General features: G+C 42.5%; 1 protein-coding gene across 1 annotated transcript; it reads right to left on the bottom strand.

Annotated features, from left to right (window-relative positions):
* plekhh2 (pleckstrin homology domain containing, family H (with MyTH4 domain) member 2) lies at positions 1–27,241 on the bottom strand. Its single transcript, XM_056435257.1, has 30 exons — positions 26,984–27,241; positions 24,311–24,445; positions 15,499–15,561; positions 15,245–15,394; positions 15,012–15,095; positions 14,762–14,843; positions 14,484–14,669; positions 13,005–13,903; positions 12,229–12,304; positions 12,061–12,155; positions 11,839–11,989; positions 11,610–11,746; positions 9,754–9,867; positions 9,483–9,569; positions 8,874–9,032; positions 8,702–8,785; positions 8,351–8,530; positions 8,011–8,119; positions 7,012–7,124; positions 6,720–6,899; positions 6,116–6,213; positions 4,507–4,684; positions 3,674–3,829; positions 3,480–3,577; positions 3,252–3,393; positions 2,952–3,088; positions 2,435–2,564; positions 1,435–1,521; positions 979–1,128; positions 1–286 (listed from the first exon to the last, which is right to left on the bottom strand). The coding sequence occupies exons 2-30, from the start codon at positions 24,431–24,433 to the stop codon at positions 101–103; spliced, it is 4,434 nt and encodes a 1,477-aa protein (XP_056291232.1). The 5' UTR covers positions 24,434–24,445; positions 26,984–27,241; the 3' UTR covers positions 1–100.
* Between the last annotated feature and the right edge of the window lie 281 nt (positions 27,242–27,522).

Raw genomic sequence — 27,522 nt, 5'->3', positions numbered from 1 at the left:
GTGAAATTGGGCTATACAAATAAACTGAATTGAATTGAATATGAGGCAAAAGGCAGGTCCGCTTCTGCGAAGATTTCCCAGAGTTTGAGTTTCCATGCTGTCACAGCAGCGTGGGGGTCTTGCTGGGGCGTCCCAGCGCTGGCGGGGATTTGCTCCTCAGCTCTTTGCTCTTCAGACTGATGGGATGCGCCGCCATCAGGGCCGGTGCTGAGAGGTGGTGGGCGGCGGCCTTCTGCTGATGGGCACTATTGACGTAATTGGAGACGAGAAGGGTGATCTCCCTTATCTGTTGACGAAACACGAGACAAAGGATGGGAGACTGTGACTTCGCTAAGACATCCCTAATGCGGTTCGTTTTAGCCAAAGATTGGCAATATAATTATGGCAGGAAATACCATTTTAATTTGAAAAAATGACCTTTAAGTCACCATCTATCAACGGAGGAGATGACACAGTGGTGATTGAGCCTGTGGCCCGCTGATATTATCTGTCTATAATATAATATTTATATTTTAGCAGTGCTATGAATTGGGTTTCTATAGCGACATGAGAGAGGAGAAAAGGCCGTTTTACAGTTCACTCCATTGAATGCACACAACCATACAAACACTTCTGAAAACTTGAAGCCAACCAAGGTTAAAAAATATGACAATCTATATCACTGTCTATTGTACAGAGAGTAACTCATTTATAAAATGTAAACTCATGTTTACAATGTTTACTGAGGGAATAAATGAGAAGTTGAGGCATTTTCTCATAGACTTCTATACAATCAGACCTCTTTTTGCAACCGGAGGAGCCCCCCCTGCTGGTCAGTAGAGAAGAATAGGCTGATAGACGTGTTTGTAATATTTTGTTATATTTAAAGTTAAACGTTTTCATGTTTTTGATGATTTCATTCACGCAAAACGGATCCAGCAAAACTGTTTTAAACCAGTAAGAAGAGGGTGGATAAAAAAAGGTCCATCTCTTACTAACCTTGGAGGCGTCTGTTGCAAACAGGTGTTTCTCTGTGGGTTTGTCTTTGCTGGTGTTGCCACCGATGTTTTGTCCGACGACCAGCATGAAGTCCTGCTTGCAGCCCCCGAACGTCATCAGGTTCTTGAACGAGTGGGATGCCAGCGGCTTCTGAACACACAGATCCACAGACATGTGACAATATTCTAATGAAGAAGGTAGAGCACAAACATGGAAACTAAATTCACGTGGCGGTTTTGAGTGTCAATTTAATTAAACTGGATCCGTTCAAGGGTCACAGAGTTTCCTAAATAAAACATTGCTATGCTTGCACAGCATTCAATGAGTCAGTTTGATATCCCGAACATTTCCCTCTCTGCTATTTGTGTGACTTGTGCTATAAATATGATCTCTGTAACGGTATCAGGTAATTATGCCTGGATAGTTGCAGGGAGGTCGAACACCAGAGATGCTTACAACAGAGTTGTGCTCCAGTACGCTGATACCATCTTCGTGCACAGCCAGCCAAACGCGTGCACCATGCTCTGGAGAGGGAGTGATGGTCTGAAAAAGGGCAGAGAGAGAGAGATCAATCTCTCGTTACATTTCTTAATATACTACAATATGATACAATGAGAGCAGTATGCTACACAACTATATTATAATGTTCTTGTTCCTCACCAAACGGGAGACACATGAAGTGGATGCATTGTATGCTGCATGAATGTTAGTGGAGCACAACAATGACTGACATTGAATCCTCCTGCAGCCGGTACTTAACACCGCTATGAACACACCACAGTCGCCGCTGCAACATCACTGTATGTTTTGTCAGCAACCAAAACAGAAATGGAAGCTCCGTGCATGAGCATAGTACAAACTGTTTTTGTCGACGCTGTGTCAGCGAGCTGCTAATTACAGTCCTATACGATGGTGTTTTCAACCCTGTGAGTAAAATGTGATCCTGGAGAAACCCATTGTAGCGGGGACTACAACAGAGGAGGTTTTGTACTATATATTTTAATATATTGTAATATACAGCTGTCACCAAACTTTAAAGTGTCATAAAAAATGAAGGAAAAGCACAATCGTGGTCACACTGTGGAATAACCACCTCAGTGTCCGTCACATGCTGCAACAGGGCTAAAAAAGACTTTTTCCCAAGAGACATCAATGGGAAAAAGATGTCTGTACCTCAGCGGATGAAGAAGACATAAATATTGTTGAAATCATTAGGTCAAAAAGTTGTAAAATTAACTAACAGGCAATTCCTTGTGAATGAGCCCGAGAATGAGCATGGACCAAGGGCCGGGAGGCGGGGTTAAAGGAAATGATAGTGTGCCTGCTCTATCATTTCCTATCATCTCTGTTAGAGCTTTCTATTTACTCTCTTTTATATGCTTTTAGTATCTCGGCTGATGATAAAATCCCCCCCCCCCCCCCCCCCCCCCACACACACACACACACACAAACTTACCTCTGTTTCAAATAATTTGGCACCAAAGAAAGGCCACTTTCTGGCAACGGTCAGGTAGATCCTCACACACTCGGAGGAACTTCGACCTCTCAGGGAGGCCCAGCGGGCGGAGAGGCGCTGCAGCAGTTGCCTAAGATTGAGGGTGGGGACACACATTTAATTGCTCCAGTAAATTATGCAACCGAGTTAATTTTGAAATTTGAAACTTCAGAGCATAATTTGCAATACTTTCTAATCAGACTGGATTTGTTTGAATGATGGAAAAACTGATAAGAGTTACTGTGTGATCAGAAGTATGACAGGAAATGAAACGATTAACTGCCACGAAACGACTTCCTGTGATGGAAACCTACACTTTATGACAGTGACAACATTTGATGACGTTATAACTGAGTTTACAGACAACATCACATTTAAATAAATAAAAAAATCCAAAAACAAAAGAAACACACACACACACACATACATAAGGGGGAAACGTGTGTAGACTGAGCCAGTCTTCAGTGTGTTCTGGTACCTGAGCTGCTCCTCAGACGTTGTCCTGCGGTAATGTTTCGGGTAGAATCTGTCCAGGACCTGCTTCAGGGTTAGGTTAGACTTGGTCTGGGCGGGTCCAGGGGCAGAGAAGGGGCGCTCAAAGTCCCCAAACTCGACCTGAACACAGACACAGTAACTGCATTCTTTGTTTTTTCCAGATGGGGTCTGGTCTAACAAACAATAATATGGGAAATATTTGTTTGTTTAAATGATGTATCCCATCCAAGCCAGGACATATTGTAAACATTTAAAAAAGCTAACAAAAAAGTCCATTTCAGACCTGGGCCAGCAGGGCAGCCATCTCCAGAGCCAGCTCCTTGTTCACAGGGAAGTGTCCCGCGGCGATGGCCTCATTCGTCTGATAAGCCAGCAGCAACCTCTCCCTATCGGACTCCCCCCTGACTTGGAGAGAGAAATACAGCCTATGGATGGAGAAAGAGGTCGTACAAAAGTCAAAAAGAGATGGAGATGATGAGGGAGGGAGGGAAATGGCTATGTCCTTCTCCACCTGTTTTTGTAGGTGAGGCGGACCGTCCTGGTGTTTTCAGACTTGCCAGTGTGCTGCTCCTTAGAGGCCTGCTCCCATTTGGAGATGATGTCACAAATCTGCGGGCGGTATGAAGATGACAGATTTACGCGTCAGTTAAATGGAACACAGTCTTTTTTTTTTTTAAATAAGCGTTGCGTGAATAGAAGGTGCACTTTGATGCTTCCTTGGAGGAAGTGTTCCAGCTCTCGTCCGGTGGGGTCATCGCTGTACAAGCTGAAACCTGATAATCCGGTTTTCCTTATGCCGGTGTCCTGGTTTAGGCGACACTGGAACTCGTCCACTGTGGTCGAAGCATCGAAGCTCACCACCTGAGGGAATGCAATGCAATTTATGACAATGACCGTGACAGTTAAGCTCCATGCTAACATGTTTACCATTTTAACCATTTTGAAAACTAATCGTGAACTAAACATTTATCCGACAGATCTAGAAAACTACACAACGAATCACACAAAAGCATCACGTTGATTTGTGTGTTTACCAGATATTTATATGTAAGTTCCTTTTAAGTAAATCATTCAGGATTAAAAAGGATAAAAAAGGACTAATCGAACTAAATATATCTCAGCCGAGTAACACAAGTCACTAAATCGACTCAGAAGGGCAGCCCTAATGCTAACGTGTGCTACACCAAACACAACGTACAGCTAAGTCTAATTGAAATCTTCGGAGGTTTAGAGCCCAAAGTATGAAAGGTGAATGACATGGTGGCATTTGAAGAGCTGTTTAGGGAACAACAGCATAATAACAATTCATCCTGAGGGACACTACTACATTGTATAGCAATCATGGAGCAATATAATATTTTATGCAGATTTACATCAGTCCAGAGCTGATACTATGATGTCATTGATTCCAGCAAGTATACACTGAGAGAGAGAGCAACAGGGAGTGACAAAAACAAACACTCCCTCAAGAGAAACCGTGACTCAGAGCATACAAGCAAAAGTGGTAAAGGGACTCTATCTTCCAGTGTTGTGTATACCTGGTAGGTGTTATTGAGGAAGTGGACAGGGACACTGAATGGCAGGGAGTGATGATAAGGGTTCCTCAGTAGGATCGACAGGATCTCCATACGGGACAGCCTGGCCTGCCTCTCGCCCTTCTGCTGGGTCCGCTCCATGGAGCGCTGGCAGTAGATGGCATACTTGCCCCCCTCCGTCCTGAGGACACAGTGGTATAAGAGTGGTACGCACAATGTTCACTGAATGATTACGATCAATCCAGTTCGTAATCCCCAAATAATACACTGATAAATGTTTGGAGATTAGTGCTAATGTATGCTCTTAAATGGGCACTTCAGTGATATGCTGCAGCGATAACAACGGATGGTTAAATGGCAGCAGCAGAAGTAGAGATATCCTGACTTTTATTCGCCAGTATGAGGTCAAGCTCCCGAACGGCTGAATCCTACTTTTCACGAAATGCAATTTAATAGCACCTTTAGTTCGGCCTCATCTGACTGGTAAACTCCCATGTTTTTTAAAGCTCTAATAGAAGTAGTAAAACATTTCTTAATCAGCATTAGAATGTATTTAGTTCCACCCTCTTGTATCCCTTCTAGTTGCAAAAAGCCAAAACGGCGCCGGACAAAAACAAGACGGCGATGGCCAAAATGTCAAAACGCAGTCAACAAACAAATGGCTGATGTCACAGTGACGATGTCCACTTCTTATACTGTGTATATTAACAAATCTCCTCCACTCTGTGGGAGATTTGTTACTGTATAGAGAGGACATTATTATATAGGGGACATTATACTTGTACTTTATATATGCTGAGTAGCTGTCCTTGTGATGAGGAAACGAATGTGTTCATATGTGTCAATGTAGTGCCCCTTTATTTGGATGGAATTTAAGTGATAATAATGGTACATAAAGAGCTATATTGCATATACCTGAGGCATATAAACTGGCTTCAAGTTGATGTATTCTTCACTATATCCCTGGAGGGAAGCTACCACAGATGTTTGTATAGCAAGATTTACTAACTGACTGTAAAAGGGCGGCTCCCATAATAAATTTCAGTCAACCGACAGAATATAAACTGACAATTTGTTAGCTCATCGATTTAATTCGTCTTCGGTCATTTTTCAAGGAAAAAACTCGAAACATTTGAGTTTTTTCCGCTCTGTGAAAATTAAATCAAAATCAAAAAAAGGCATTGGTTCTGGGAAACTACTTACATTTCTTTAGATAAAATTGACTAATGAGAAAATAATGGGGACATTAAGTACAAACAACATTTCCAGACTTGATCATGTTTTTTGTTTTGTTTGCGGTGCTTCTACGTGGTGCTTGCAAAAGTCCTGCTGCATGCTGACGTTCGTGGCCTGTAACAGGTTCTAGACGAGCACACTGAGTCACAGTCTGTAATGTACTTTATTTGGCTGCAGACTGTGCCTCTGCTCTCCACTCTCGTGCCTCCATCTCTATGCCACCTCATATCGGGTAGAGACACTAATCAGCTGATACTCTGCAGGTGAGGCCAATTAGGGCTACTCCGGGCACCTGTTCCCTGAGCCACTCCCCACATACATCCACAGCTGATCCGAACTCCACCCAGCCACCTCGGGGCCCCTGGGGTTTTCTCACCTGGAGTCTCCGTGTCTTTTGAGGTGAACCTGGAGCAGCCAGAGGAACGGATGCTGAGGCAGAAACAGTCCGACACACAGGGCTAGAAACTGCCAACCCTAAAGGATGACGCACAGCGTCAGAACAAACAGTCACAAATATGAGACAGAGAATCTGCAAAGAGCCTCAGTGCAACGTGTGATAGGTGCACTGGAAAACGGACACTTCTCCTTGTTGCATTTTTGGTTCTACTGTAAAACAGTTGTCGCTGGTTTTGATCCTGTTGATCCGACACTGAGTTCATTCATGTACGAGCTCACAAAGGAGCCACCAGATCCTGCTTGACATCTTTCTTTTTTTTCAAACAGGTAGTGCTTCCATTTCTGCCTTCTCGCTGGTGTTACTGGTATATCTGGTTATAGAGGCTATCGTAGATTACAGGAGGGCCATGGTCTTTTTCTTTTGAGCGATATAGCCTGAAATTGTTTGGATCTATGATTTTTCCACGCGCTTAAAGAAAACAAAACCCTTGAAGATTAAAAACGTTTTCAGACTTTCAAAGGTCTGTTTTTTTTACAGTAAATAACACAAGCCACGGCTGCCACCATGTGGTGAGTGTGCAAACCTGCAGGGGGGCCGGATGGCCGTGCGGCTGCCTCCTCTGAGTCTGCTTGATGAGCTGGCAGAAGAACTCGTTCTGAAGCTCTGGGTGGGCCAGACACACCTGCAAGGCACTCTGGGCCAGCGAGACGTGGTAGTCGATGGCTGGAGCGTCGATGGCCACGTTGATGAAAAGCTGACAAGTCTGAAGAAGGGTGAGTGTTAGAGTTTGAAAAGACAGACGCAGGAGGAGATATCACTTTTTGACTGGAAAAAAATAGCATAACAATGTTTGGTGTGTGTGTGTGTGTGTGTACCTTAAAGAGCTTAACGGCCTCGGTCTGCAGAGCTTGTGATGGCAGGGTGGTGAGAGGAGACAACAGGGCTTCCTTACTGAAACACAACATGGGATGTCTCCAGAACTGGGAGTCTGAGAGAGATAATAATGAGAACATGTCAATCATATACAATGTGCTCCATTCAAGAGGCAAAACATATTTAGAATCACTATGAATGAACAACAGTTAAGTGACAAAGTGGAGAAGACTTACTGCATGTACCCCCTAAACTCAATTCAATTCAGTTTATTTGTATAGCCCATATTCACAAATTTGAAATTTGTCTCAGATTATTTTATGGATTATTTTCTTTTACCAATACACTTTTCACCACATCTTGTTTTGACTGTTAAATTTGAAACAAAGTAAAAGAAAAAATTAAGTCACTGATTTGTATCTTAAAACTGTGGTTCACTCACAATCTCATCTAGTTTAGGGAGACAAAAGTCACTTTTGTATCAGGAAAACAAGCATGTTTACAAAGTGATTATTAACGCCCGTATGAATGTATTTTTTTCAAAATATATTTAATTCAGTCTACCGCATTTTATGTTTAAGTATGACATTTATTTTTTAAGTAAATCCAAAATGCAATCAGCTATTTATGGAAGACCATTTTCATGGGATAACTTTAAAAAATAGGTTTTTAAGATACTAAGTCGTAATTTCGAGACAGGTAATTATTTTAGTTATTTGGGTTTACTCATTGTTTTGTGATACTTAGTCATTTTTGCAATACCAAGTCATTACTTTGAGATACTAGTTATTATTTTGAAAATATTAAGACCCTTTTAAGATTTTAAGTTACTATATTGCGGTGTTAGATCATTAATATATTACTCTACACTTTTTATCAGAAGGCTGTTATAGGCTGTGAAGTTTTATCTTTTATTTTTGTGATGCTACAAAATGGGCTTCCACAGGCTATTAGCCAATGAAAGAAACAAAAAATAAATTCATTTTGCAAAAGATACTTACCTGGATCTCCATCCAGTTGGAAGAGTTTTCCCACCAGTTGTTCAAACTCAGTGCCAACTTTGCCCACTCTGGTGCCTGCTGCCAGAGACAGATGGTAGAGCCACGCATCCTACAGAGCCACAAACAATAACACAGGTGATATGAGAGGCACATTTTCATATTCTTATGAGAACAGATTCAGGTCAGGTTATATCACTTCTCAGTTGCAACTTATAAAGAGTCAAATTCTTTTCATTGGTTCTATAAATGAAATTGCCTTCACCCGACATGAGAGTGCAGAAAAAAACTTGGAGGAAAAAAAAGAAGAGGATATACAATGTTCTTCCGGAGCGACGCTGACCTTTTCGTGGAAGGACTCAATGAGCAGGTAGGTGGGCTCTTTCTCCTGTGGATGGAGAGCGATGGTGAAGGATGCCGCCTGTAAGCCCCGCCCACACGCCTTTGGGTCGTCCCTGGAGTCCCTCGAACGGTCCACCTCCTCAATCCGGGCCTCCCACAGCTTAATCTGACCTAGGGGGAACTGAGAGCACACACATGAAATAAAAGTATTTTGCATCGCACCTCTTTGAACCTTTTTTTAATTTTACAGATTTCTCACTGCGTTGCTGCATGTAAAACATCCGAAGAATTTACCCGACCAGTTCGTGACAGTTCTGTCATTCGAACACGCAAATTCCATGTTGAATCTCACCTTATCCTCCTCCTTGCTGCGGAAATAGTACAAGGTTTTGCCAATCAGAGCGCACCAAACCCGCTTGGAGTAGCCGTGCTTCACCTGCCATGGAGCAAAGACACAGTTCACTGAAGATGTAGAAATGTTTGTGAAAGTCATCTTCTGAGATGAGACTTGAAGGTTGGCAGACCTTGACGAGCAATCCCTTCATGCCTGGGCGAATATCCGGCTGGGTGAAGAGTGGACTGGCGGCCTTTACCCTGAGCACGCTCTGCAGCACCCGAAGCCACTCCTCCAGCAGGTTGGGGGAGTCGGCTTTTAGGTAATAGACACGCTTCCCTGTCACTACCTGTGGTGCACACAGCGACAAACAAAAAAAACACACCAGCCAAAGGTTGGTGAAGGATAGGTAATTTCTGTGGGAGTATATATTTGAGGATGGACAACAACAGAAAAGACTAGAATGGGCACTCGGTAGAGCACATACCTTCGCATATCACAAGATTGGGCATTGAATTATGAACATTTAGGCATTAGTTGCATGCCAATTGGATATAAATTGACCGAGCTATGGTAAAAAGAAGATTTTGACCTTTTCATGACCTTGACCTTGACCTTTGACCCGATCGATCCCAAAATCTAATCAAATGGTCCCCGGATAATAACCAATCATCCCACCAAATTTCATGCGATTCGGTTTAAAACTTTTTTTGTTACGCGAATAACACGCATACAAATAAATAAATACACGGCGATCAAAACATAACCTTCCGCATTTTCAATGCGAAGGTAAAAATACCTGCAAGACTTGTTTTCCCTCTTCACGGGCAATGCTGCTGGTCGCGTTGACCTCGATCTGACCCTGAGGTTTCCTGATCACGTCACTCTGTGAAAGGATAAGAAAGTCAACAGAATGGAAGATAAATACCACTTGTACCACATTTAATAGTGAGACACTAAAGATGTCAGAGACACAAATATATGAAAGATATAAAATGTTGTAAATGTAAAAAAAAAAGAAAAAGCACAAAATTGAATGATGTGACTTTCATAAAGTTTATGAAACCCACGGGCGAGTTGTAGTAGAGCAGCTCTCCGTCTTTGAGGATGAACCAGCGTCTCTTCCAAGTTTTTTTCCAAGTCTTCACCATTTTCAACAGGTAGCCTGACTTCTCCATTGGTTCCTGCAAGGACACAACACGGTTCAGTTCTATGTACGACGCCCCCATGACTCACTGAGATATCCAAATATCTCAAATATTACCATCTAGACGAGTCATTGTACTACTTTATTTTACGTTATGTTTAAATTACAGTATCTGTAGTTCTGTGATATGTAAAAAACTAAACAATGCCAAGCATAAAAAAGAATGTAAAGACAGAAAGGTACATCTGTATTGAGACAAGATGAGGGAACTGTTGTTTTATGCCTGAGAGGAGAAGGAGATAGATTAGTGGGGGTCAAGAAGTCACCACAATTTATTTTTTTGCCTTTAACTTTTAATGGCGGAAGGAGGAGAAGCGGACATGGTGGCGGATTCAATCTCGAAGCTTTTCGAGATTGAATTTTTTTTTTACAATCAAACACTTGAAATGATGAAGGCACTTGCAAATGACACGGTAGTACAACATGTAAACCATACTTTGGACGTAAAACGGAGGACGATTCAGGAAAAGAAGGACATTATATCCTACGGCCGCCCGACCCCACAGCTAGCTAGCTTGGACCAGCAATGTTCAGCCCTGAAACGGATTAAGCCATATTCCAGAAATGCAACTGGGGAGGTTCAACTTTCATCACTGGCATCCATGACCATCGAGAAGGAGCTGTTAGTGGACTTAAAACTCAACGACAAACTCTACGATCGCGTCATTGAGTTGAGTGTTGGCAAAGAGAGGAGGATGGACTTTAACTTTATGTGAACGTGAGTTGGTGGGTTGTGTTCTGCAGTAGCATTGTGTTCATTTGTCTCTGTTGATTTTATTATATGGTTATTTCTGATTCTATTGAGTATGAGGTGTTTTAGTGCCACAGTTCTGTCTGATTGTTTTGTCATGTTTTTAAATGTGACTGTCATTGTGTTTTATTTATTGTTTTTGTAGGTGTTGCCCTTTATGTAACTTTTTATTTCACTTGTGTCATGTGAATACGACTCACAACTCCTTTATTTCTGTCTCCTTCACAATAAAAGCCCTGCACTGGAACACTGGTGAACTAATATCTTACATTAGGTTGTTCAGCTGTAGTAAGACGGCATTGAGGGCCTAGGTAGAAAATGCACAGCGCGCCACTGGAACTCACCCAACATAAAACAATATCTGTGAGATAGAAAATGTTTCTTTCCGAATTTTTTTGTTTTAATGCTGAAAGAGCATTTCCCAGTCTATCTAATAAAATAATGCTTTGAAGGATACATCTGGTGGAACTACCGCCGTTCTGTTGGTGCGTCCAGCTAAGACCATAGACTCTATATAAGAAGTGAATGTAGTCATCGTCATGTCATCCACAGATTTGTGAATCGAGTTTGGCCATTCGTCGCCATCTTGGCTTTTTGCAACGTGAACGGAAGTGACCGTATTTGGATGTAGAGAGACGTACTAAGCTCTGGTAAGGTAGCGACCTGTCAAATGAACATCGTGCTGTCTTGAAGATGACTTACAATTAGAGATTAAGACCATAAACTCATGTTTACAATGTTTACTGAGGGAATAAATCGAGACAGAAGTAGAGTCATTTTCTCAGAGACTTCTATATGATCTGACTTCTTCTGGCAATCAAGAGAGTCGTCCCCTGCTGGCCAGTTGAGAGAATGCATGTTTAAGACACTTCGACTCAGTCAGAACTGGAGTTTGCCGCCTGGTTGAGTCGGTCAAGAGACCAGTCTCTCAAAGAACAACATTCAGGGATGTCAACTTGCTCACTCACGCTCTTGCCGTTGTCTCCGGCCGAAGAGCAGGTTTTTGAGAGCTTCTGGTCCGGTTCAGAGCACTCCGTATCGGTGGAGTAGGCATCGGGGGGGATGGCGTAGTCGCTCTCTGATGTCATCGAGGAAATGGACACAGCTGGAGAAGGAGGAAGAGCAAAGTTGATGAGGGAGCATGGGCCTTCGTTTTCAGCCTCACATGTCGCTAAACATCCTGGGACGTGCTGTAACCTCTCTTGAGGGAGCGTGGGCTTCCATCCTTGTGGGAGCTGGAGGAGGCACGGGAGCTGCAGAGGGAGCCGTCCTCCTCGCCCGAGCTGGACGACTCCTCGGAGCTGGACGACTCGTCCGAGAACGGGCTGCTGCTCAGCAGGGTGGCTTTCTGCGAGACGAGGGGGGGGGGGGTTCACAAACAGAACAGCAAACTGGTAGTGGCGTGTAAGCTGTACTCACCCCCTTCAGAGTGGTGTAAACTGGAGCGGTCATGTTCTTATAGACGAGGGACGTGTACATCACAAAGGCGGGGTAGGAGGACTGGAGGGAGTGGTCTGCAACGCACAGATCACAGGTCAGTTACTCAATGCTGTGAAAGGATTGCCTTCTCGCCCTTACCCGTCTCACCTTTGCTAGCAGGGTCCGTGCAGGACGTCTCAGACAGCCGGATTCCCGATTTCGCCACAGCATAGATGCGACTCTCCTGTGGGGAAAGAGAACAAATGATTTCTGAACTGTCCCCCAATAAGTTCTTCCAGTAGGAAAATATCCTCTGACTTATTGTGCTTTGTAACCTGCAGCTGGCCTTATTCTGTGATGTCGAAATCTTATGTCAAAAACAATATTTTCTGACAAACTAAAGTCATGAACTGACCTGTAAAACGTCCTCCAAGTCAAATTACGGATTACTTTTTTCAATGGAGTCTGGTGTGTTTGGAGAAGAGTGAAGATGGACAACACTTCAGTTTTAAAGGCAAACTAAATTTTCTATTCAATTCAGTTTATTTGTATAGCCCATTTTCACAAATTACAATTTGTCTTAGAGGGCTTTACAATCTGTACATATAGACATCCCTGTCTCAAAACCTCACATCGGATCAGGAAAAACTCCTCCTATTTGTACTAAATGAGTACAAATATTCTAAATAAAGCTCAAACTCAAATTATATTGATTTCTCTTTGGGGTCAAAAATAGGTTTTGATGCTGCCCCCATCCACAGCAGTACATTACTTTGCTTCCAGTTTTGGTACTATTGTTTCTCCACATTGGGGTCGTGCAAACAGTAGCCCATTTCACAGCGAGGAAATTATATACTGGAGGAAAACGTGTTGCTAAGAATTAGATCTGTATACAATTCAGTGGAGAGCTTCATGATGGTCTCAGTTTAGATAGATTGTCTTACCCAGGAGGGCAGCCTGTGTAACGGGGGTGTCGGGGGAGCTGAGATGTCAAAACAGATCTCCGGACTGGATTCCTGTGGACCAGGTACGGTCTGCAAGGCTGGAAACGCAGGCCCCGCTGTCCGTGAGCCTCGAGGAGGCGCGTCCCTGCCCATCTCCATGCCAACCTGCTGCTCCTGGTCCAGGTCCGTTTCCTGTGGCCGGAGCGGCCGCAGCATGCTGAGGGCGTTGCGCGTTCGCCCGCGCGCGGCCTCTGTGCTGACCGGAGGCTGGCTCAGATGTCTCTTGGCCCGAGCCGCATTCGTCGAGCCGAAGCTCATCGGGGTCCGCAGCCGGGGCTGTTTGGGCGAGGCGGGGTTATCTCTGGGGTCCTGGGGCAGGTTGGGTCGTTTCGGGGTGAGTGCTGATGCGAGGATGGGGCTGGGGGTGGTGGCTTCGCCCGACGAGGATGAGGAGTCGAGTCTCTGGGACTGGAAACGTTTGTTGAGCTCCTCTGAGGTTTGGTCCTCCTGCTTGGTCCTGGGTGCCCCCTCCTCCTCCTCCTCCTCCTCCTTACACCCTCCCAGCGACCCATCTGGTGACCCCAGCAGGCCGAAGCCGGGTTGCTCGGCACGCTGCATGTCGTCGTCGAACAGAGAGCTGCTGTCGTCTGAAGCAGTCAGGTAGTTCTCACTGCTGGGGCGGCTGAACTCCTGACCCCCAGCACCTCCTCCTTTTCCTCCTCCTCCTTCTCCGTCTGACGCAGCACTGGAAAGCACGGAGGAGACACCACACGACTCGGATCCGCACACACTCTCATCCAGGCTTTCAGATGCACTGTCGTCCTCCAGAGGTCCAGTCTGGTCCCGTCTCTGGACGTCACCGTTTGTCCCTGAGGAGGCTGTCTGCTTGTTGCCCTTCTCTGTCAAAGCAAACATGAAAATACATATCCAAAAGGTGTACCAAAAAAATGTCTTTCTTTTTTAGGAAACATTTTCCGTTTGTTGTTGTAATACTCAGTTTGTCCACAAGAGGCAAGTCCACAAGTGTACTGCCACCAGGTGAGTTTAATTTACATAACTTGCTGACTCACAATGCATGTAGCTTGTGTTTCAAGTGCATAGAGAAATTAAAACTCACTGAATCCTGTCAGTCCTGTTCAAAACACAGGAAAAAGAAAAGAAGAAAAAAACAGCCCAAACCTTATTTTTCTCAACGTTACAGACATAAACATTTTTTTTTACGGAAGTTAATAAATAATATCCTCGTCATAATCACAGGAGAGGAAACAATTGGAAGGTCAGACTTCACAAGAATCGCTAGAATGGTATATCAGGGCTTCTGTACTCTTACGTGAAATAAAAATAACTTTAACATTTCATTGAGTGGGACTACACCGATATGACCTCATGGCTAAAAAGGTATTCTGAGTCACTTTCCAGCGTCCTGTTTCGCCCACAATCCGTTTTCGAATCCAAAGCTTTGAATCTGTGGTGACTCACTGGTTGCGTCTCTGCCCTCCGCCCCCCCCTGGTTGCTGAGGGTCCTCTGGCAGGGTGCTGGTCCAGTCAGCACCTGGGGGCTCTTGCCCCTCACCTGGAAGCAGCCGAATGTCAGGCTGCTGAGGCGATGGGCCTCACCTGGTCGGCACAGGACGCCTCTCCCACCGCCACACTTCTGCTCAAAGGCTGCGGACAAACAAACAATAAAACAAATGAACTTTATTTTCATAATAATAATATCAAACCAGTTTGGACATTCAAAAAGACTGAAAACTCACACTGAACTTGTTTCTGCAACTCCCCAAGCTGAACCTCCTGCTGCTCGTTGGCTTCTCTCAACTCCGCGTTCTCCACCTCAAACTGAAAGAGAAACGTGTTTCAAAATAAATGCCCCTGCCTTGGTCTCAGAGATTTATCGAACAAATACCCGTGACACTAACTCCCCGCCGAGCTCACATTTGAGCCACATTTCTAACTGATAGAAGAAGCTTGTGAAACTTGAAATCTAACGGAGTCGTTTAATAATACCTCGGACAACTTCAGCATCACCCATTCCTTGATCTTAACTGCTTTCTCCTCCACTGTTTTGGCATCCTGAAGTCGACTCTGTTTCTGGTGAGAGAGGACGTAATGTAACAATCTGTCTGTGTGTGGCTTCGTGTCTGCCGACCAACCAACCTGTGTGCCGCATCTCCCTCTGCATTCTTTTGCATCTCGGCGTCCGCCAGCTTCGATGAAATTCCTGAAATTCCTGAAATTACCTGCTCCTCCAGCTGCTGCTCCAGCTGTGCGATGACGTTCTCCTTCTCTTGCACCACGGCCCGCAGCTCCTGGCACCGCCGGAACAGACGCACCTCCGAGTCTCCCGACTGACTGTCGGGCGCTTTCAGCTTCTCCTCCATCCACTGCACCTGGAAATCATACAAACACGCCGCAAATATAACACAAACACACACACACACACACACACAAAGTGAACGCGAACAAGTGAACAGACTGGAGTTTGGGTTCTGACCTGCTGGTGAGCGGTGAAGGCACGTTTTTCGGCATCGTTCGCCTGTGTCTCCAATTGTTGAATCTGGGAAACGAAGAACACCATTTTATTCTTTGTTTATTTGACAAATTTGTTTCATCTCAGCTTATGTTCACTCTCCATATTTTACGATCACTGAAATATCAAATCCACTTTAGTCCCCGAGCCAAACAGCAACAGATAAAGACAGATGCATTGCAGCTGGACTTCAGAAAGTTTATAATACAATTAGGATACTAAAAGTTATGCATCTGAAATGTGCATTGACACATTAGGCATTTCTTTTAACAACTTCCTCCTCATACGAAATCTCTTGCGAATAATTGCTCTCGTTAATAGTACAATCCACACATTTCTTTCAAGACAAACTCATAATGGCGTATTTCTGCTAAGGTTTGTGTTGTCCATGAGAGATCGTAGCGCAGGCCTTTTGATTTCTCATTATTTGTCACCACTGTACCATTTATATAAACTTTCATTATATGTACTTTCTTTACATAGAATAGGTAGTGTATGTCACATAAGTGGAGAACCCATTGAGTCGTGTTCATTGACATTCTGTGAAAAAGCACAGAAGGGAGGCAAACAGTACCTCTGCCTCAATGAAGATGTCCGAGATGTGCGAGAGCTCACAGGTCGGGTTTATGCTTGTTCTGCCGTTGCTTTTCTTCTACACTTTTAAAACTAAAAGAATATAAGGAGGACTTTTACTACAAAGTTACTGAGATGTTTGTCCAGAAGGATAGACGAAGGGACTTCATTTAGTGAAGATAAGACCATGCATGCATTGCGGTAGGCAATATAGCATATTTATTGTTTATTGAATGAGTATGAATTGTGCAATGTTGATTGCAGAGGAAATTAATTCTTTCTCTGAGCCGCTATAAATTAGTGGAATCAAATCCTCTCGCAAGGGCCTCTCCGCTGTAAACTGTTTCCTCGTCTAATACAGCCACATATTTTGAGATGACATTTTCACTCTCGGAAAAGTTTTTAAAAATGAGTGATGAAATATTTTCTCTAAACTTTATTTACACAATGGGCTTTACAGGAGGTTACGGAGGTGCTGTCTTTGAGCGCCACTTCCAATTTCTGTAAAAGTGCTGCACAGCGCCTTTAACCAGTTTCATAATAATGACGTAGGCATCAAATCTGTAAAGGCACAACCGGCTCTTTGTGTGCTCAGATCAGAGCCGAGCATGTGGAATGTGGTAGGAGTGTGTTAAAACTGCAGCAACACTTAAAAGGTCACACACACGTGGATGGACACTTGCGCGCAACAGGACTAACAGCTCAGAGGGAATTGAGGAGAGAGACGACTTCCTGAGCAGCATTCCTCTGAAATTCTTCAGCTCGGGAAAAGTCTCTCAACCCTCAGCGGCTTCATGGAGGCAACATGTGCGGGAATGACATTAAATAGCATTGACTCACATTGTGTTTTGTATTTGGACATATTTTTTGAGCTGCAGCATATAACAATAATTCCTGATTATGTAATCAATCATATTAACAAAACCTGTAGCTAAAAAACAATGAATACATGAATTAGTAAGAAAATGGATGCATGGCCTAACGAATAGAAAATATACTAAACCTCAAAAATATTGGGCTAACATCAACACATGATCCATAATGATTATCTTTTCATGTGGAAGGCCACATCATCAGGCAAAAATGTTGTCAAACAAAATGTAACAAATAAGTACAGAGACTGAAACACTGAAATGTTATTTATTGGAACAATAATAAATTGTACAAACATCAAGATCAACAATAATAAAAAATAATAAATTGACATAGAAACATTTTTAATGCAGCAACACTTCATTTTTATAAAATTTGATGTTAAACTTTAGTATAAAATAATGTCGGGCTGCAACCAACAATTGTTTTCATCATCGACTATTCTGCCAATTAGTTGTACAGATTAATCGCCACGGTCAATAAAATGTATATTTCAGCATATTTTATTGAAATCAAAAGTCTTTCAAATTTAAACATTTAAAGTTTAAATGTCTTATTTTCAGTCCAAACCCCAAAGAAATTCAGTTAAATGAAATCTAAAACATATAATATTGTTAAATATAATATAGGTAAATATAATAAAAAACATTATATATATATATATATATATAGATATAGATACATACACAACCATTATTGTTTGGTTGTGTAATTAATTAATTACATTTTAAGTTAATTTAAATTTATTAAAGAATACATCGTTTTTTTGCAGTTCCTCCATCCAACATTTCCTTAGAAATATGACTTGCTACAACGTTTTAAAAGTAGAATGGGACTTGCAGCCAGCATACAAATGTCAGCTGCCAGCTGCTTGGAGTCCAGGTGGTTCTGTTAAATGAACTGTAGAAAGTGTTCGGATTTACATAAGTGTGGAGCTGGAGCTGTGTTTTAGCTGCAGCCATGTTGCTCCAGCTTTTCCTCTGTGTCAATTTACTCCTGGAGAACCAGACCGGGAAAGCGTGGTCAAAAAAAGAAGCCACACCCTACCGCTCAGTGTTTCCACTGAACAGCGTTCTCTGGATCAAAGTGGAAGCGACGCCTTTACTGTTTCTCACTGTGATTTTTTTGTTCTACGGACAATGTGATATTTCCAGTCCAAGCACTTCAACACTAGTCACCCATTCTTACGGATTCAGACTGATTGGAGAAACTAACATTCACACATATTCACACACACCTTCTACGGGAGCAATTTTAGCCTCAAGTGTCTAGCCCAAGGACACACCGACATGGGCTAGCAGAACCGGGGATCGAACCGCCGATCCTCTGATTGAAGGACGACTCTGCTCACCACTGAGCCACAGGTTGCCCCTATGTCTCTGCATGTCCACGGAGATTCTTCACATGTGGTTTTGGCGATACTGTGTCCCAATTTACTCTTCTGTGCTGATGATAAAAAAGGTTGTACTCAACAGCTTAAAAACCAAGTGGTATTGAAACGTCTCCAGTCAAATGCCAAACAGAAATGTATCCTTTTTATACCCACAAGGTTGAGCTTGACGTATTTGACGGAGTCAGCGTGCCGCGATGACATCAAAGCCATCTGCACCGCAACATGATCAAAATGAGTTTGGCGGTGGCATGTCAAAAGCTCACGTTCACAAAGAGGAACGAAAAAAGGTATGAAATGAAGTTCTCTGGGAATTCTCCTGATCTGAATCACTCTCCGCTGAGTCTACTCCCATGGTGATCAAAAGCGGCAGTGGAGACGGTTTATATTACACAAGCACACTCCATTCTATCTTGATCCTCCACTGGGCCGCAAACGGGAAACCACGTCTCAACAGATATAGCATGTGGCGGAGAATAGCGCATTAATTATAAGGCTTTTTTGGAGCTGGAGACGACGCACACACAAACATACACCCACATACACGCGCACACACAAACTCATAAACTCATGTCTGATGATGATGATGATGATGATGGCCTGGGCCACACCCACGCAAGCACGCACCCACGTACGCACGCACGCACACACACGCACATTGAATATGCGGAAGGTTATGTTTTGATCGCCGTGTATTTATTTATTTATTTATTTGTATGCGTGTTATTCGCATAACAAAAACAGTTTTAAACCGAATCGCATGAAATTTGGTGGGATAATTGGTTATTATCCGGGGACCATTTGATTAGATTTTGGGATCGATCGGGTCAAAGTTCAAGGTCATGAAAAGGTCAACATCCTCTTGAATCGCATGACATTTGGTGGGATGATTGGTTATTATCCGGGACCATTTGATTAGATTTTGGGATTGATCGGGTCAAAGGTCAAGGTCATGAAAAGGTCAACATCCTCTTGAATCGCATGACATTTGGTGGGATGATTGGTTATTATCCGGGGACCATTTGATTCGATTTTGGGATCAATCGGGTCAAAGGTCAAGGTCAAGGATAGGTCAAAATCTTCTTTTTACCATAGCACGGTCAATTCTTATCCAATTGGCATGCAACTAATGCCAACATTTTCATAATTCAATGTCCAATCTTGTGATATGCGAAGGTATGCGCTCTACCGAGTGCCCATTCTAGTTCTCTATGTAACCTCCCAACGATGCTCTCTCTATCACATCCGCGTCGTATATTCCCTCGACTTCAGACTCAAACTCCAGCTCAACCTCCATTCCTGGAATTCCACAACTGGCGCTCTGTGGCCGACCTCCATCCCTCCTCCCTCCCTCCTCCTCCTCCATCGCTCCATCCGCAGCCAGCTCACAAAGCCTCCCTCTGTAGATGCTGCGAGTCACACTGTTGACCTGCAGGTTTTTATACCAAGAGGTATTACCGAATATAGTCGCAGTGTTTCTCAAGAGAACATGCTCAACAACACTGTAAAGCTCTAGTTCAGATGTATTCATTGTCAAAATGTGTCCAACAGAATTAAAACTGAGGCCAAACAGAGAGACAAACTCACCGAAAAGCAAGTCTCCTTTGTCACACAGGACACACTGTGCTTAGAGCAAGAAAAAGTCAGAATAGCTCAAGGTCGGTCGTAGGCATCTATGTGGTGGTGACTTGGCAGCTCTTGAGGTGTACATTTAAAGCAGATGTTTGTGTGGCTCGAACATATAGAAATGTCTTTATTTTTCAAAGAAAAGCACTGTTTTTCAATAAAGATAACATTAATCCAAATATTAATCATTATTTCTAACCTTGTCAATGTCTTGACTATATTTTCTATTCAATTTTCAATTCATTTGATAAATAAAAGTGAGTTTTCATGGAAGACAAACTTTTGAACGGTAGTGTATACTGTATATATATACCAAACATTATTAATAAATTGCATTGTATGTACATTGCACATTGTAGTTCAAGCACTAGATTTAGAAAAATATTTCTGTTTTTGTTTTGTTCGTTCCATCTTAATAGAAGGACTTACAGATTTACATCTTACATTTACATTGTAATCTTTGAAGTGGCTCCTTATAGGCCATAAATAGAAACCACATATTTGTCGATTTATGTCTGTTTTAATGTAACCTAACCAGATTTACACAGGACATCTTCATATTTTAAGTGGACACTAAGGTCACACACTGTATTGAAGTTTAAAAGTACTGAATTAATTTAAACTACATCAGAGAGTAGCATATATAAAATACTTACACCAATAAACACACCAATAAACCTTTGTAATGTCAAACGTTGTTTAACTGTTAGAAAATTAATGTTCTATGCCACTTGTTATATATTTATTGAAAACTACACATTCACTACAGGCTGACCTTTTAACTCCTAACATCTTTCTGTATTTCTGCCCCACCTCATACCCCCTGGTTTAATGTGTTTAATGACATTCATATTGACTGTGACTGAAACATGATTGATCCATATGGCCAGCAAACCCCACCTCCCACATCGGAGGATGTTTTGCAAATGTGGAATCAATCAGAATGGAGGCCCAAACTTGAATATAACACTCCACTCACTTGTAATGTCGGTGTGTGTGTCTGCTCTATGTACAGTATGGTTATGTGTGTGTGTGTGTGTGTGTGTGTTGTCGTCTGGTGGGTGTTTCCAAAGGATAAATATACATACTTTCTTTTTTTTCACTTATTGCCACCAAATTCCGTTAAAAGAGGCATATGAAGATAGCTGCAGCTAAAAATATTCCCCAACCAAAGGACCACTTCCTCTTTTTGAGTAATGTTTGCTAAAAACCCATAGTGCCCACCCGTTTAAAGAAATTATTTTATCTTTAAAAAAATTTAACTATATATTTGTTCCTCCTCATACACTATGCAGATGATACATAATTTATAGGGATGAGGTTCACTGTGTTTCTAAGGGAGATGGAATGAAAATGACCAGCGAGTGTGTTATGTTGAAAGGGAGGAGGGGATGGACTGACAGAAGATGTAACACACACGGCCTCTTTGTCTCTGTCGTGAGATGTGTAGCCGACTGTGACAGCAGACGACACATGTCCCTCTCAAATAGCTGCGTCCACACACGCAACGCAATTTTTACTCTCTGTAAAACACTTTTCATGAAGGACTTTGAATTGACCTTCTTGCATACATGGCACACAGAATATCTAGACTGCTTCAACTTGCATTCTCAGTTCTCGTGGAACACACACACACACACACACACACACACAAAACACACGCGTATTTACAAAAAGATTGAGCCTTGAATGGCTCAATCTTTTCCACAATGCCTCTCGTTCAGGCTTTCTAGGACTCCAGCAATTTTGTAGTGACGTACATGCGCCCCCGCACTGCTTTTAAAAACAACAAGCCCTGGCTCAGGAGGTGGGAGCCACAGTGGAGAGAAAAACACATCAGCAGGGCATGTTAACATGATGAGCTCACAGCATCGGCGGGTCAGGGAGCACAAAGTGATGGGTCATTCTACGACAAAACAAGTGAGTTAAATAGCCACATTGTGATCCATGATTCTGCATAACTTGGAAATATGTGTCTAAAAGTCTGATAGTGGACTGTCTTTTTCATTACCTTCGCATTGAAAATGCCGGAAGGTTATGTTTTGATCGCCGTGTATTTATTTATTTGTATGCGTGTTATTCGCAAAACTCAAAAAGTATTGAACCGAATCGCATGAAATTTGGTGGGATGATTGTTTATTATCCGGGGACCAGTTGATTAGATTTTGGGATCGATCGGGTCAAAGGTCAAGGTCAAAGGTCATGAACAGGTCAAAATCTTTCGCAGAACTCAAAAAGTATTGAACCGAATCGCATGAAATTTGGTGGGATGATTGTTTATTATCCGGGGACCAGTTGATTAGATTTTGGGATGGATCGGGTCAAAGGTCAAGGTCATGAACAGGTCAAATCTTCTTGAATCACATGGAATTTGGTGGGATGATTGGTTATTATCCGGGGACCATTTGATTAGATCTTGGGATCAATCGGGGCAAAGGTCAAGGTCAAGGTCATGGAAAGGTCAACATCTTTTTTTTACCATAGCACGATACATTTTTGTCCAATTGGCATGCAACTAATGCCAAAATGTTCATAATTCAATGCCCAATCTTGTGATATGCGAAGGTATGCGCTCTACCGAGTGCCCGTTCTAGTTCATCTCTGTTATAATGCAACTAGTTTGGGTTTACTGGAGAATTTACAGATGTATTGTTTTCATTCTAAAGTTATGCCATGCAGTTTAACTGCATTTTGGAATATTTTCAATTAATGGAAAGGAATCACTCTTAAAAATAAGATTGTTTTGAAAGTATAAAATGAAAGGAATGACGCTATTCTCTGTCAGATTTACGACAAACTCACAGGCCTCCTGTTACAGTGTACAGAAACCCAAAGTAGCATGAGAACTGGCACACGTTACTGAGTGCAAACCTGCTCAACTAACAGTCAACATAACTCAAGGAGAAGAAGTAAACTGGTGAAGCCAAGCTGAACTATAGAACAATTTGTGTGTGTAATGGTGGGTTTAATGGCATTGAGTAGAAAAGCCCTATAAACCGAGCTAAATTTGAAGCTGTCGAATAGGATGGATAAGAATAAAAAACATGCACGTGTGCTATGTGGGCTGCTAAAAACCCACCAGGGCCGATCTTTCTCCCAAGCCTCCACGGGAGTTTTGTTTTGCTTTCCGGCTGAGCTTACTTTAGACTCTGTAATCAATTGGAGCGGGTTCAGTCCCATCATGCAGTGCGTGGCGGAGCCATGTGGTCAGACTGCTGTTTACATTAGAGCTCTAATCAGCCTCCCTGGAGAGCGGCTTCAGATCTAGGCCACTGAGTGGTTTGGGCCGGCCCAGTTCAGGGAGGGACGGCCAGCCACACCACCACAACTCCCTATTTGAGGGTGGAGGACGATATTTTGGCAATATTTCTTAAAAAAATGCAGGATCCCTAAAGTTTCCATCTCAATGAGGACAAATTTATACCAGGAATCGCATGTTATTAAGAATCTGATGCGAAACAAAAAAACTGGTTCAGTATTTAAAATGTCTCTTATGGCTGCAGAAGATGCTTTACATTCAAATACTTATGGCTCCTCCTGTCCTCGCGCCCGTCTCCATGACTAAGGAGGTCCCGACCCCTGAAATGCATCTCGGAAGGAGACGAGGGCTGCGTTAAAAACCACATAGTAACATACTATTCACACTAAGTGTGACGTGAAATGTAGTCGGTTCCAACTGCGTAGTATCCAAGTTTTGTGGACGCATGACCCAGATTCGACTTCACTGCACCCTTTTGACCTGCAGTTAGCAGCTCCAGCGGGAAAAGGAGAGCTCAGGGCTCCTCAGAAGCATCTCCTTCTCGGGCCAGGAGCAGAGCCTCGCTGCTCGCCTGTCCTCTCCCAGAACCAACACCTACACCACGATGCTTGAGGCCCAGGCCGTATTATTGAGCCTGCTGGAGGAAAGGGAGGCACGGGAGAACCAGAACCAGGACTGCACGTAGCAAGCAGACTGTCAGACCCCTGCTGCAGTCAAATTAACTTTTTGAAAAGGGAGTCTGCTCCTCGGAAACACCACAGGGACCGTCAAAATCAACACAAAAAGAAAGTTCCTTGTTCCTTAAGGTACAAGTAGACGTTGTCATCGTTCAAAAGATTTGATTTGGATTTGATTTATTTCCACTCCATCAGTAAAACACGTTTGAATCGTCCGTTCCGCTAGCACTAAGACGATGAATAGATGATGAATACGTGAGCAGCTCTGCATCTCATTCCTCCTATCCCTGTACTTTTTTCATCACTCAAACGGGCGCCATGTGAATCAGCGACCACTTTCAGCAACAGGTTTACAGAATGACGTGTGCTCGAACCCACCTTGTCGCCGGTGAGCTCTCGAATCTTGATGATCTGCACTCTGAACTTCATGAGCAGTGCCTCCAGGACCACGCACTTCTCCTTCCAGTCCTCCTGGCTCATGGCCTCCTCGCCCTCTGCCATGCCCGGTCGACCCTGAGGAAGACCGACGTGCAGCTGTGACCTGTGATCAGCTGTGTGTCTTCAGTGGGAAATATATTTGACTATTTTATCGATTTGAGTCTGAGGATTTCTACTAAATTCACCAAAAGTCAGCATTAGATGAGGCCTCATTTGCATATTTAAACATAACATTTCAGAAAACACGTCATACAAAAAATTATTGTTAATGTCATGGTGATGTCTTATTAGTTGTTGTTTTTAGCGTGAATGGTTGTCTGTCTCCATGTGTGTGTTTCAAGGCTGTTTTCTGATCAAATTTGTTTTTTCTCCACAAGAAATCTTTAAAATGTTCTGTTTTATATCTCACTATTTTCTGAAGGGGGTTTGTTCCTATTTCATTCCTAAAAAAGAAAATCCCAAACTTTTTTTTCCTTCTGTTTGTTGACATGATGATACAAAGAGACATCCAAAATCCAATTGGCTCTAATATGTCAAGAACATTACATTAAGATGTTGAACCTGGCTTTATCTAATGTTCACATTTCTGTAAATGTATGCAAATCCTTTAATAGAAAATCATTTACAAATACATTTTCCAAAAACACAATTGTCAGTCCTCAACTGTGGAGGTTTCACGGCGGTTGTCATTAGTTATTCTTTTCAGCCTATTCACTTGGGGTGTCTCGCTTTAACAATTTGCATACCTAAGTTACTTATTGTTTTTCTCCAGAACACTTCTTGGAAACAGACCTGAAACTTATAAGTGCTTACTTTTGTCAATATTTAATTAGGGCAACAAGCATGTTGCATTTATTCTTTAAATAACATGAAATCAATTAAACATATCTGATTTGCTGGTGGAAGGCCAATGACGAAACAAATATATCTAGACTAGAACCGCCCCCTCCCACAAAAACAAAACAGACAGAGAGTTTGTTGTTCTTGTGCAGATGTTTTGCCACCAGCCAGCACCTGAAATATTCCATGGGTCGAGTCCAGCTGGACCAATGGGCGTATAGCTTTTAGGCAAGCAGAAAAAACAGGCGTTAAAATACGTAACATACACACAGAGAGAGAGAGAGAGAGAGAGAGCAATGAGATGAGAGGAGATGAGAGAAGAGGAGATGAGATGAGAGAAGAGGAGACGCAATTAGATTAGAGGAGAGGAGATCAGAGGAGGATATTTTGGAGGAGAAAGACGTTTTTTTACTGCTCCACCAAGTAGTAATCTATCATTACTGGCCTGGTTTGCTTGCAAAAAGACTGCAAACATGTATGGAAAAAAAGAAGCTTTCCACAAGCTTATTTCTGTTGCCTGTTTTGCTGCGGTGAACACTGAAGGCAAAGAGGACGGGAGTGGGCTCTCATCCCACAAAACCAAACAACATAAAGTCATCCACATGCAATATGTCATGTTAAAACATGACTAATTGCATGTGAATGCCAATTAAAGCGTTGTTAAGGAACCTGTTCTTACATTATAGCTATCTACTAAAAAAATAAAATTAAAATGATATTGTATTGTCATCTACCAACACTTTATATGACAGTTACACTTTAAACATTACAGTTTTTACTGGGAAGCCCAATTAAGTTATATTGGAAATTATAGGGAAGACCGCCCTCTTCATAATCTAGTTTATTGTTCAGGTTTTAGTTGAATGAGATATTTTTTTCTGATACAAATATGATATTGTGATAGTGCCTTTGTGTTGACTTTATTCACACCTCCTTGTGTGTCCCTGTTTTTGAGAATTTTATGAGATCCTGTAAGAATATTAGTAAATTGTCTGTCATGGAGGATGACACATGCACTTTTATTTTTCAAGCATCATTCCACAGCGATGATGAAAGGATGTGCCCAGTGGAAAACACTGAAGGCCATTTGACCCCTTAACCCTGACTCTGAGTTTCTTTTTGTCTCTGTGTCTCACTTCCTGTCGTGTAAAGTTGGCCTCGGTGTAAAGAGACAGTGGGCCCAGAATCTGCTGTCTACGCACTTCACTGTGATGTTGGGGTCTAGACTGGTGATGTAGTAGTGAGCTGTTAGAATTAACTGGAAGTAAAGCATCCTTATCACTGAATTATTATAAGATGCGTTTTACATTTTTTACATTTAAAAAAAATCCCCCCAAAAAAGGTCAAACTTGAAATAGTTTGTATTACTTAAATTGAATCGACTAATTCATTTATGCTTGTGGATTTTTGTTTCCTGTAAAGTCAAAGAAATATTTAGACATTTAAAAAACAAAAACAGTATATTTCATTTTATATAACACGAGTCAGCAAAAGACACAAATAGCAACACATATTTATCTAGCTTTAACAGTGGGTTTATGAGTAATGGCAACCAGTAAAGACTGCTGCATCCACATTCATGAGTGTCTTCGACTAAATCCCCAATTGTCCATCACTTGTTCTGCCAGATATAGCAGCGATCTGAGAAACCTGTCACGTTTTTCCTGCTAATTTGGTCTTTGTTGAGCTATAACAGTTCCATTAAAATAGAGAACTCTGTCGTTTCCTATTTCATAAAAAAGTGTACCTTTTAATCAAAATTTCTGGACTTACCCCTCGAGATTATCTGATGGATCGAAACTATGCGGCGAACTTCAGTCCGTGTCGACTCCAGCGTCTATACATTTTCTTGTTGATCCTGTGGAGAAAAATCCTGAATCATGAGTAAAACAGTGAATTTCTCTCTTGCCCCAGAGGATTTCATTATAGCTCTCGGGGAAAAAGTTGGAGACGGGTTGGATTTTTAAGAGGGTGTGGTTTAACACGACACGGCCAATCACGTCTTCGGTGGTCGTGCCTCGGTGCTGCAGAACCGCGACGCCCAGTGTTTGACCAGCAAGTGTTGTCGGCGAATGAGAATCCGAAGCGCTACTTCATGGACAGACCAACTTCTGAGGGCGGTGTGTGACAATTTGTCGGAAGTGACGTGTCTACATGTGCAGCATGGACCATAGGTATGTCAAACTTGCGGGAACGATACAGGAACAATGAATGTGTGTGGCGTTAGATAGATAGATAGATAGATAGATGTATACTTTATTAATCCCCAAGGGGAAATTTGTCGTCACAGTAGCAGCACCAATAAACTAAAC

The sequence above is a fragment of the Pseudoliparis swirei genome, chromosome 17, assembly GCF_029220125.1.
Source record: "Pseudoliparis swirei isolate HS2019 ecotype Mariana Trench chromosome 17, NWPU_hadal_v1, whole genome shotgun sequence".
In the NCBI taxonomy this organism is placed as follows: Eukaryota; Metazoa; Chordata; class Actinopteri; order Perciformes; family Liparidae; genus Pseudoliparis; species Pseudoliparis swirei.
This window is presented reverse-complemented; position numbering and strand designations above follow the sequence as displayed.

What these genes read in the sequence shown, in the direction of transcription:
- plekhh2 (XM_056435257.1), bottom strand. Translation starts at nt 24,433, where the DNA reads ATGGCAGAGGGCGAGGAGGCCATGAGCCAGGAGGACTGGAAGGAGAAG. An exon ending in TCCTCCAAGGAAGCATCAAA is followed by an intron (nt 3,578 to 3,673) that starts GTGCACCTTCTA and finishes TACCGCCCGCAG; the next exon opens with ATTTGTGACATCATCTCCAA. An exon ending in CCAAATTATTTGAAACAGAG is followed by an intron (nt 1,522 to 2,434) that starts GTAAGTTTGTGT and finishes GCCCTTTTTCAG; the next exon opens with ACCATCACTCCCTCTCCAGA.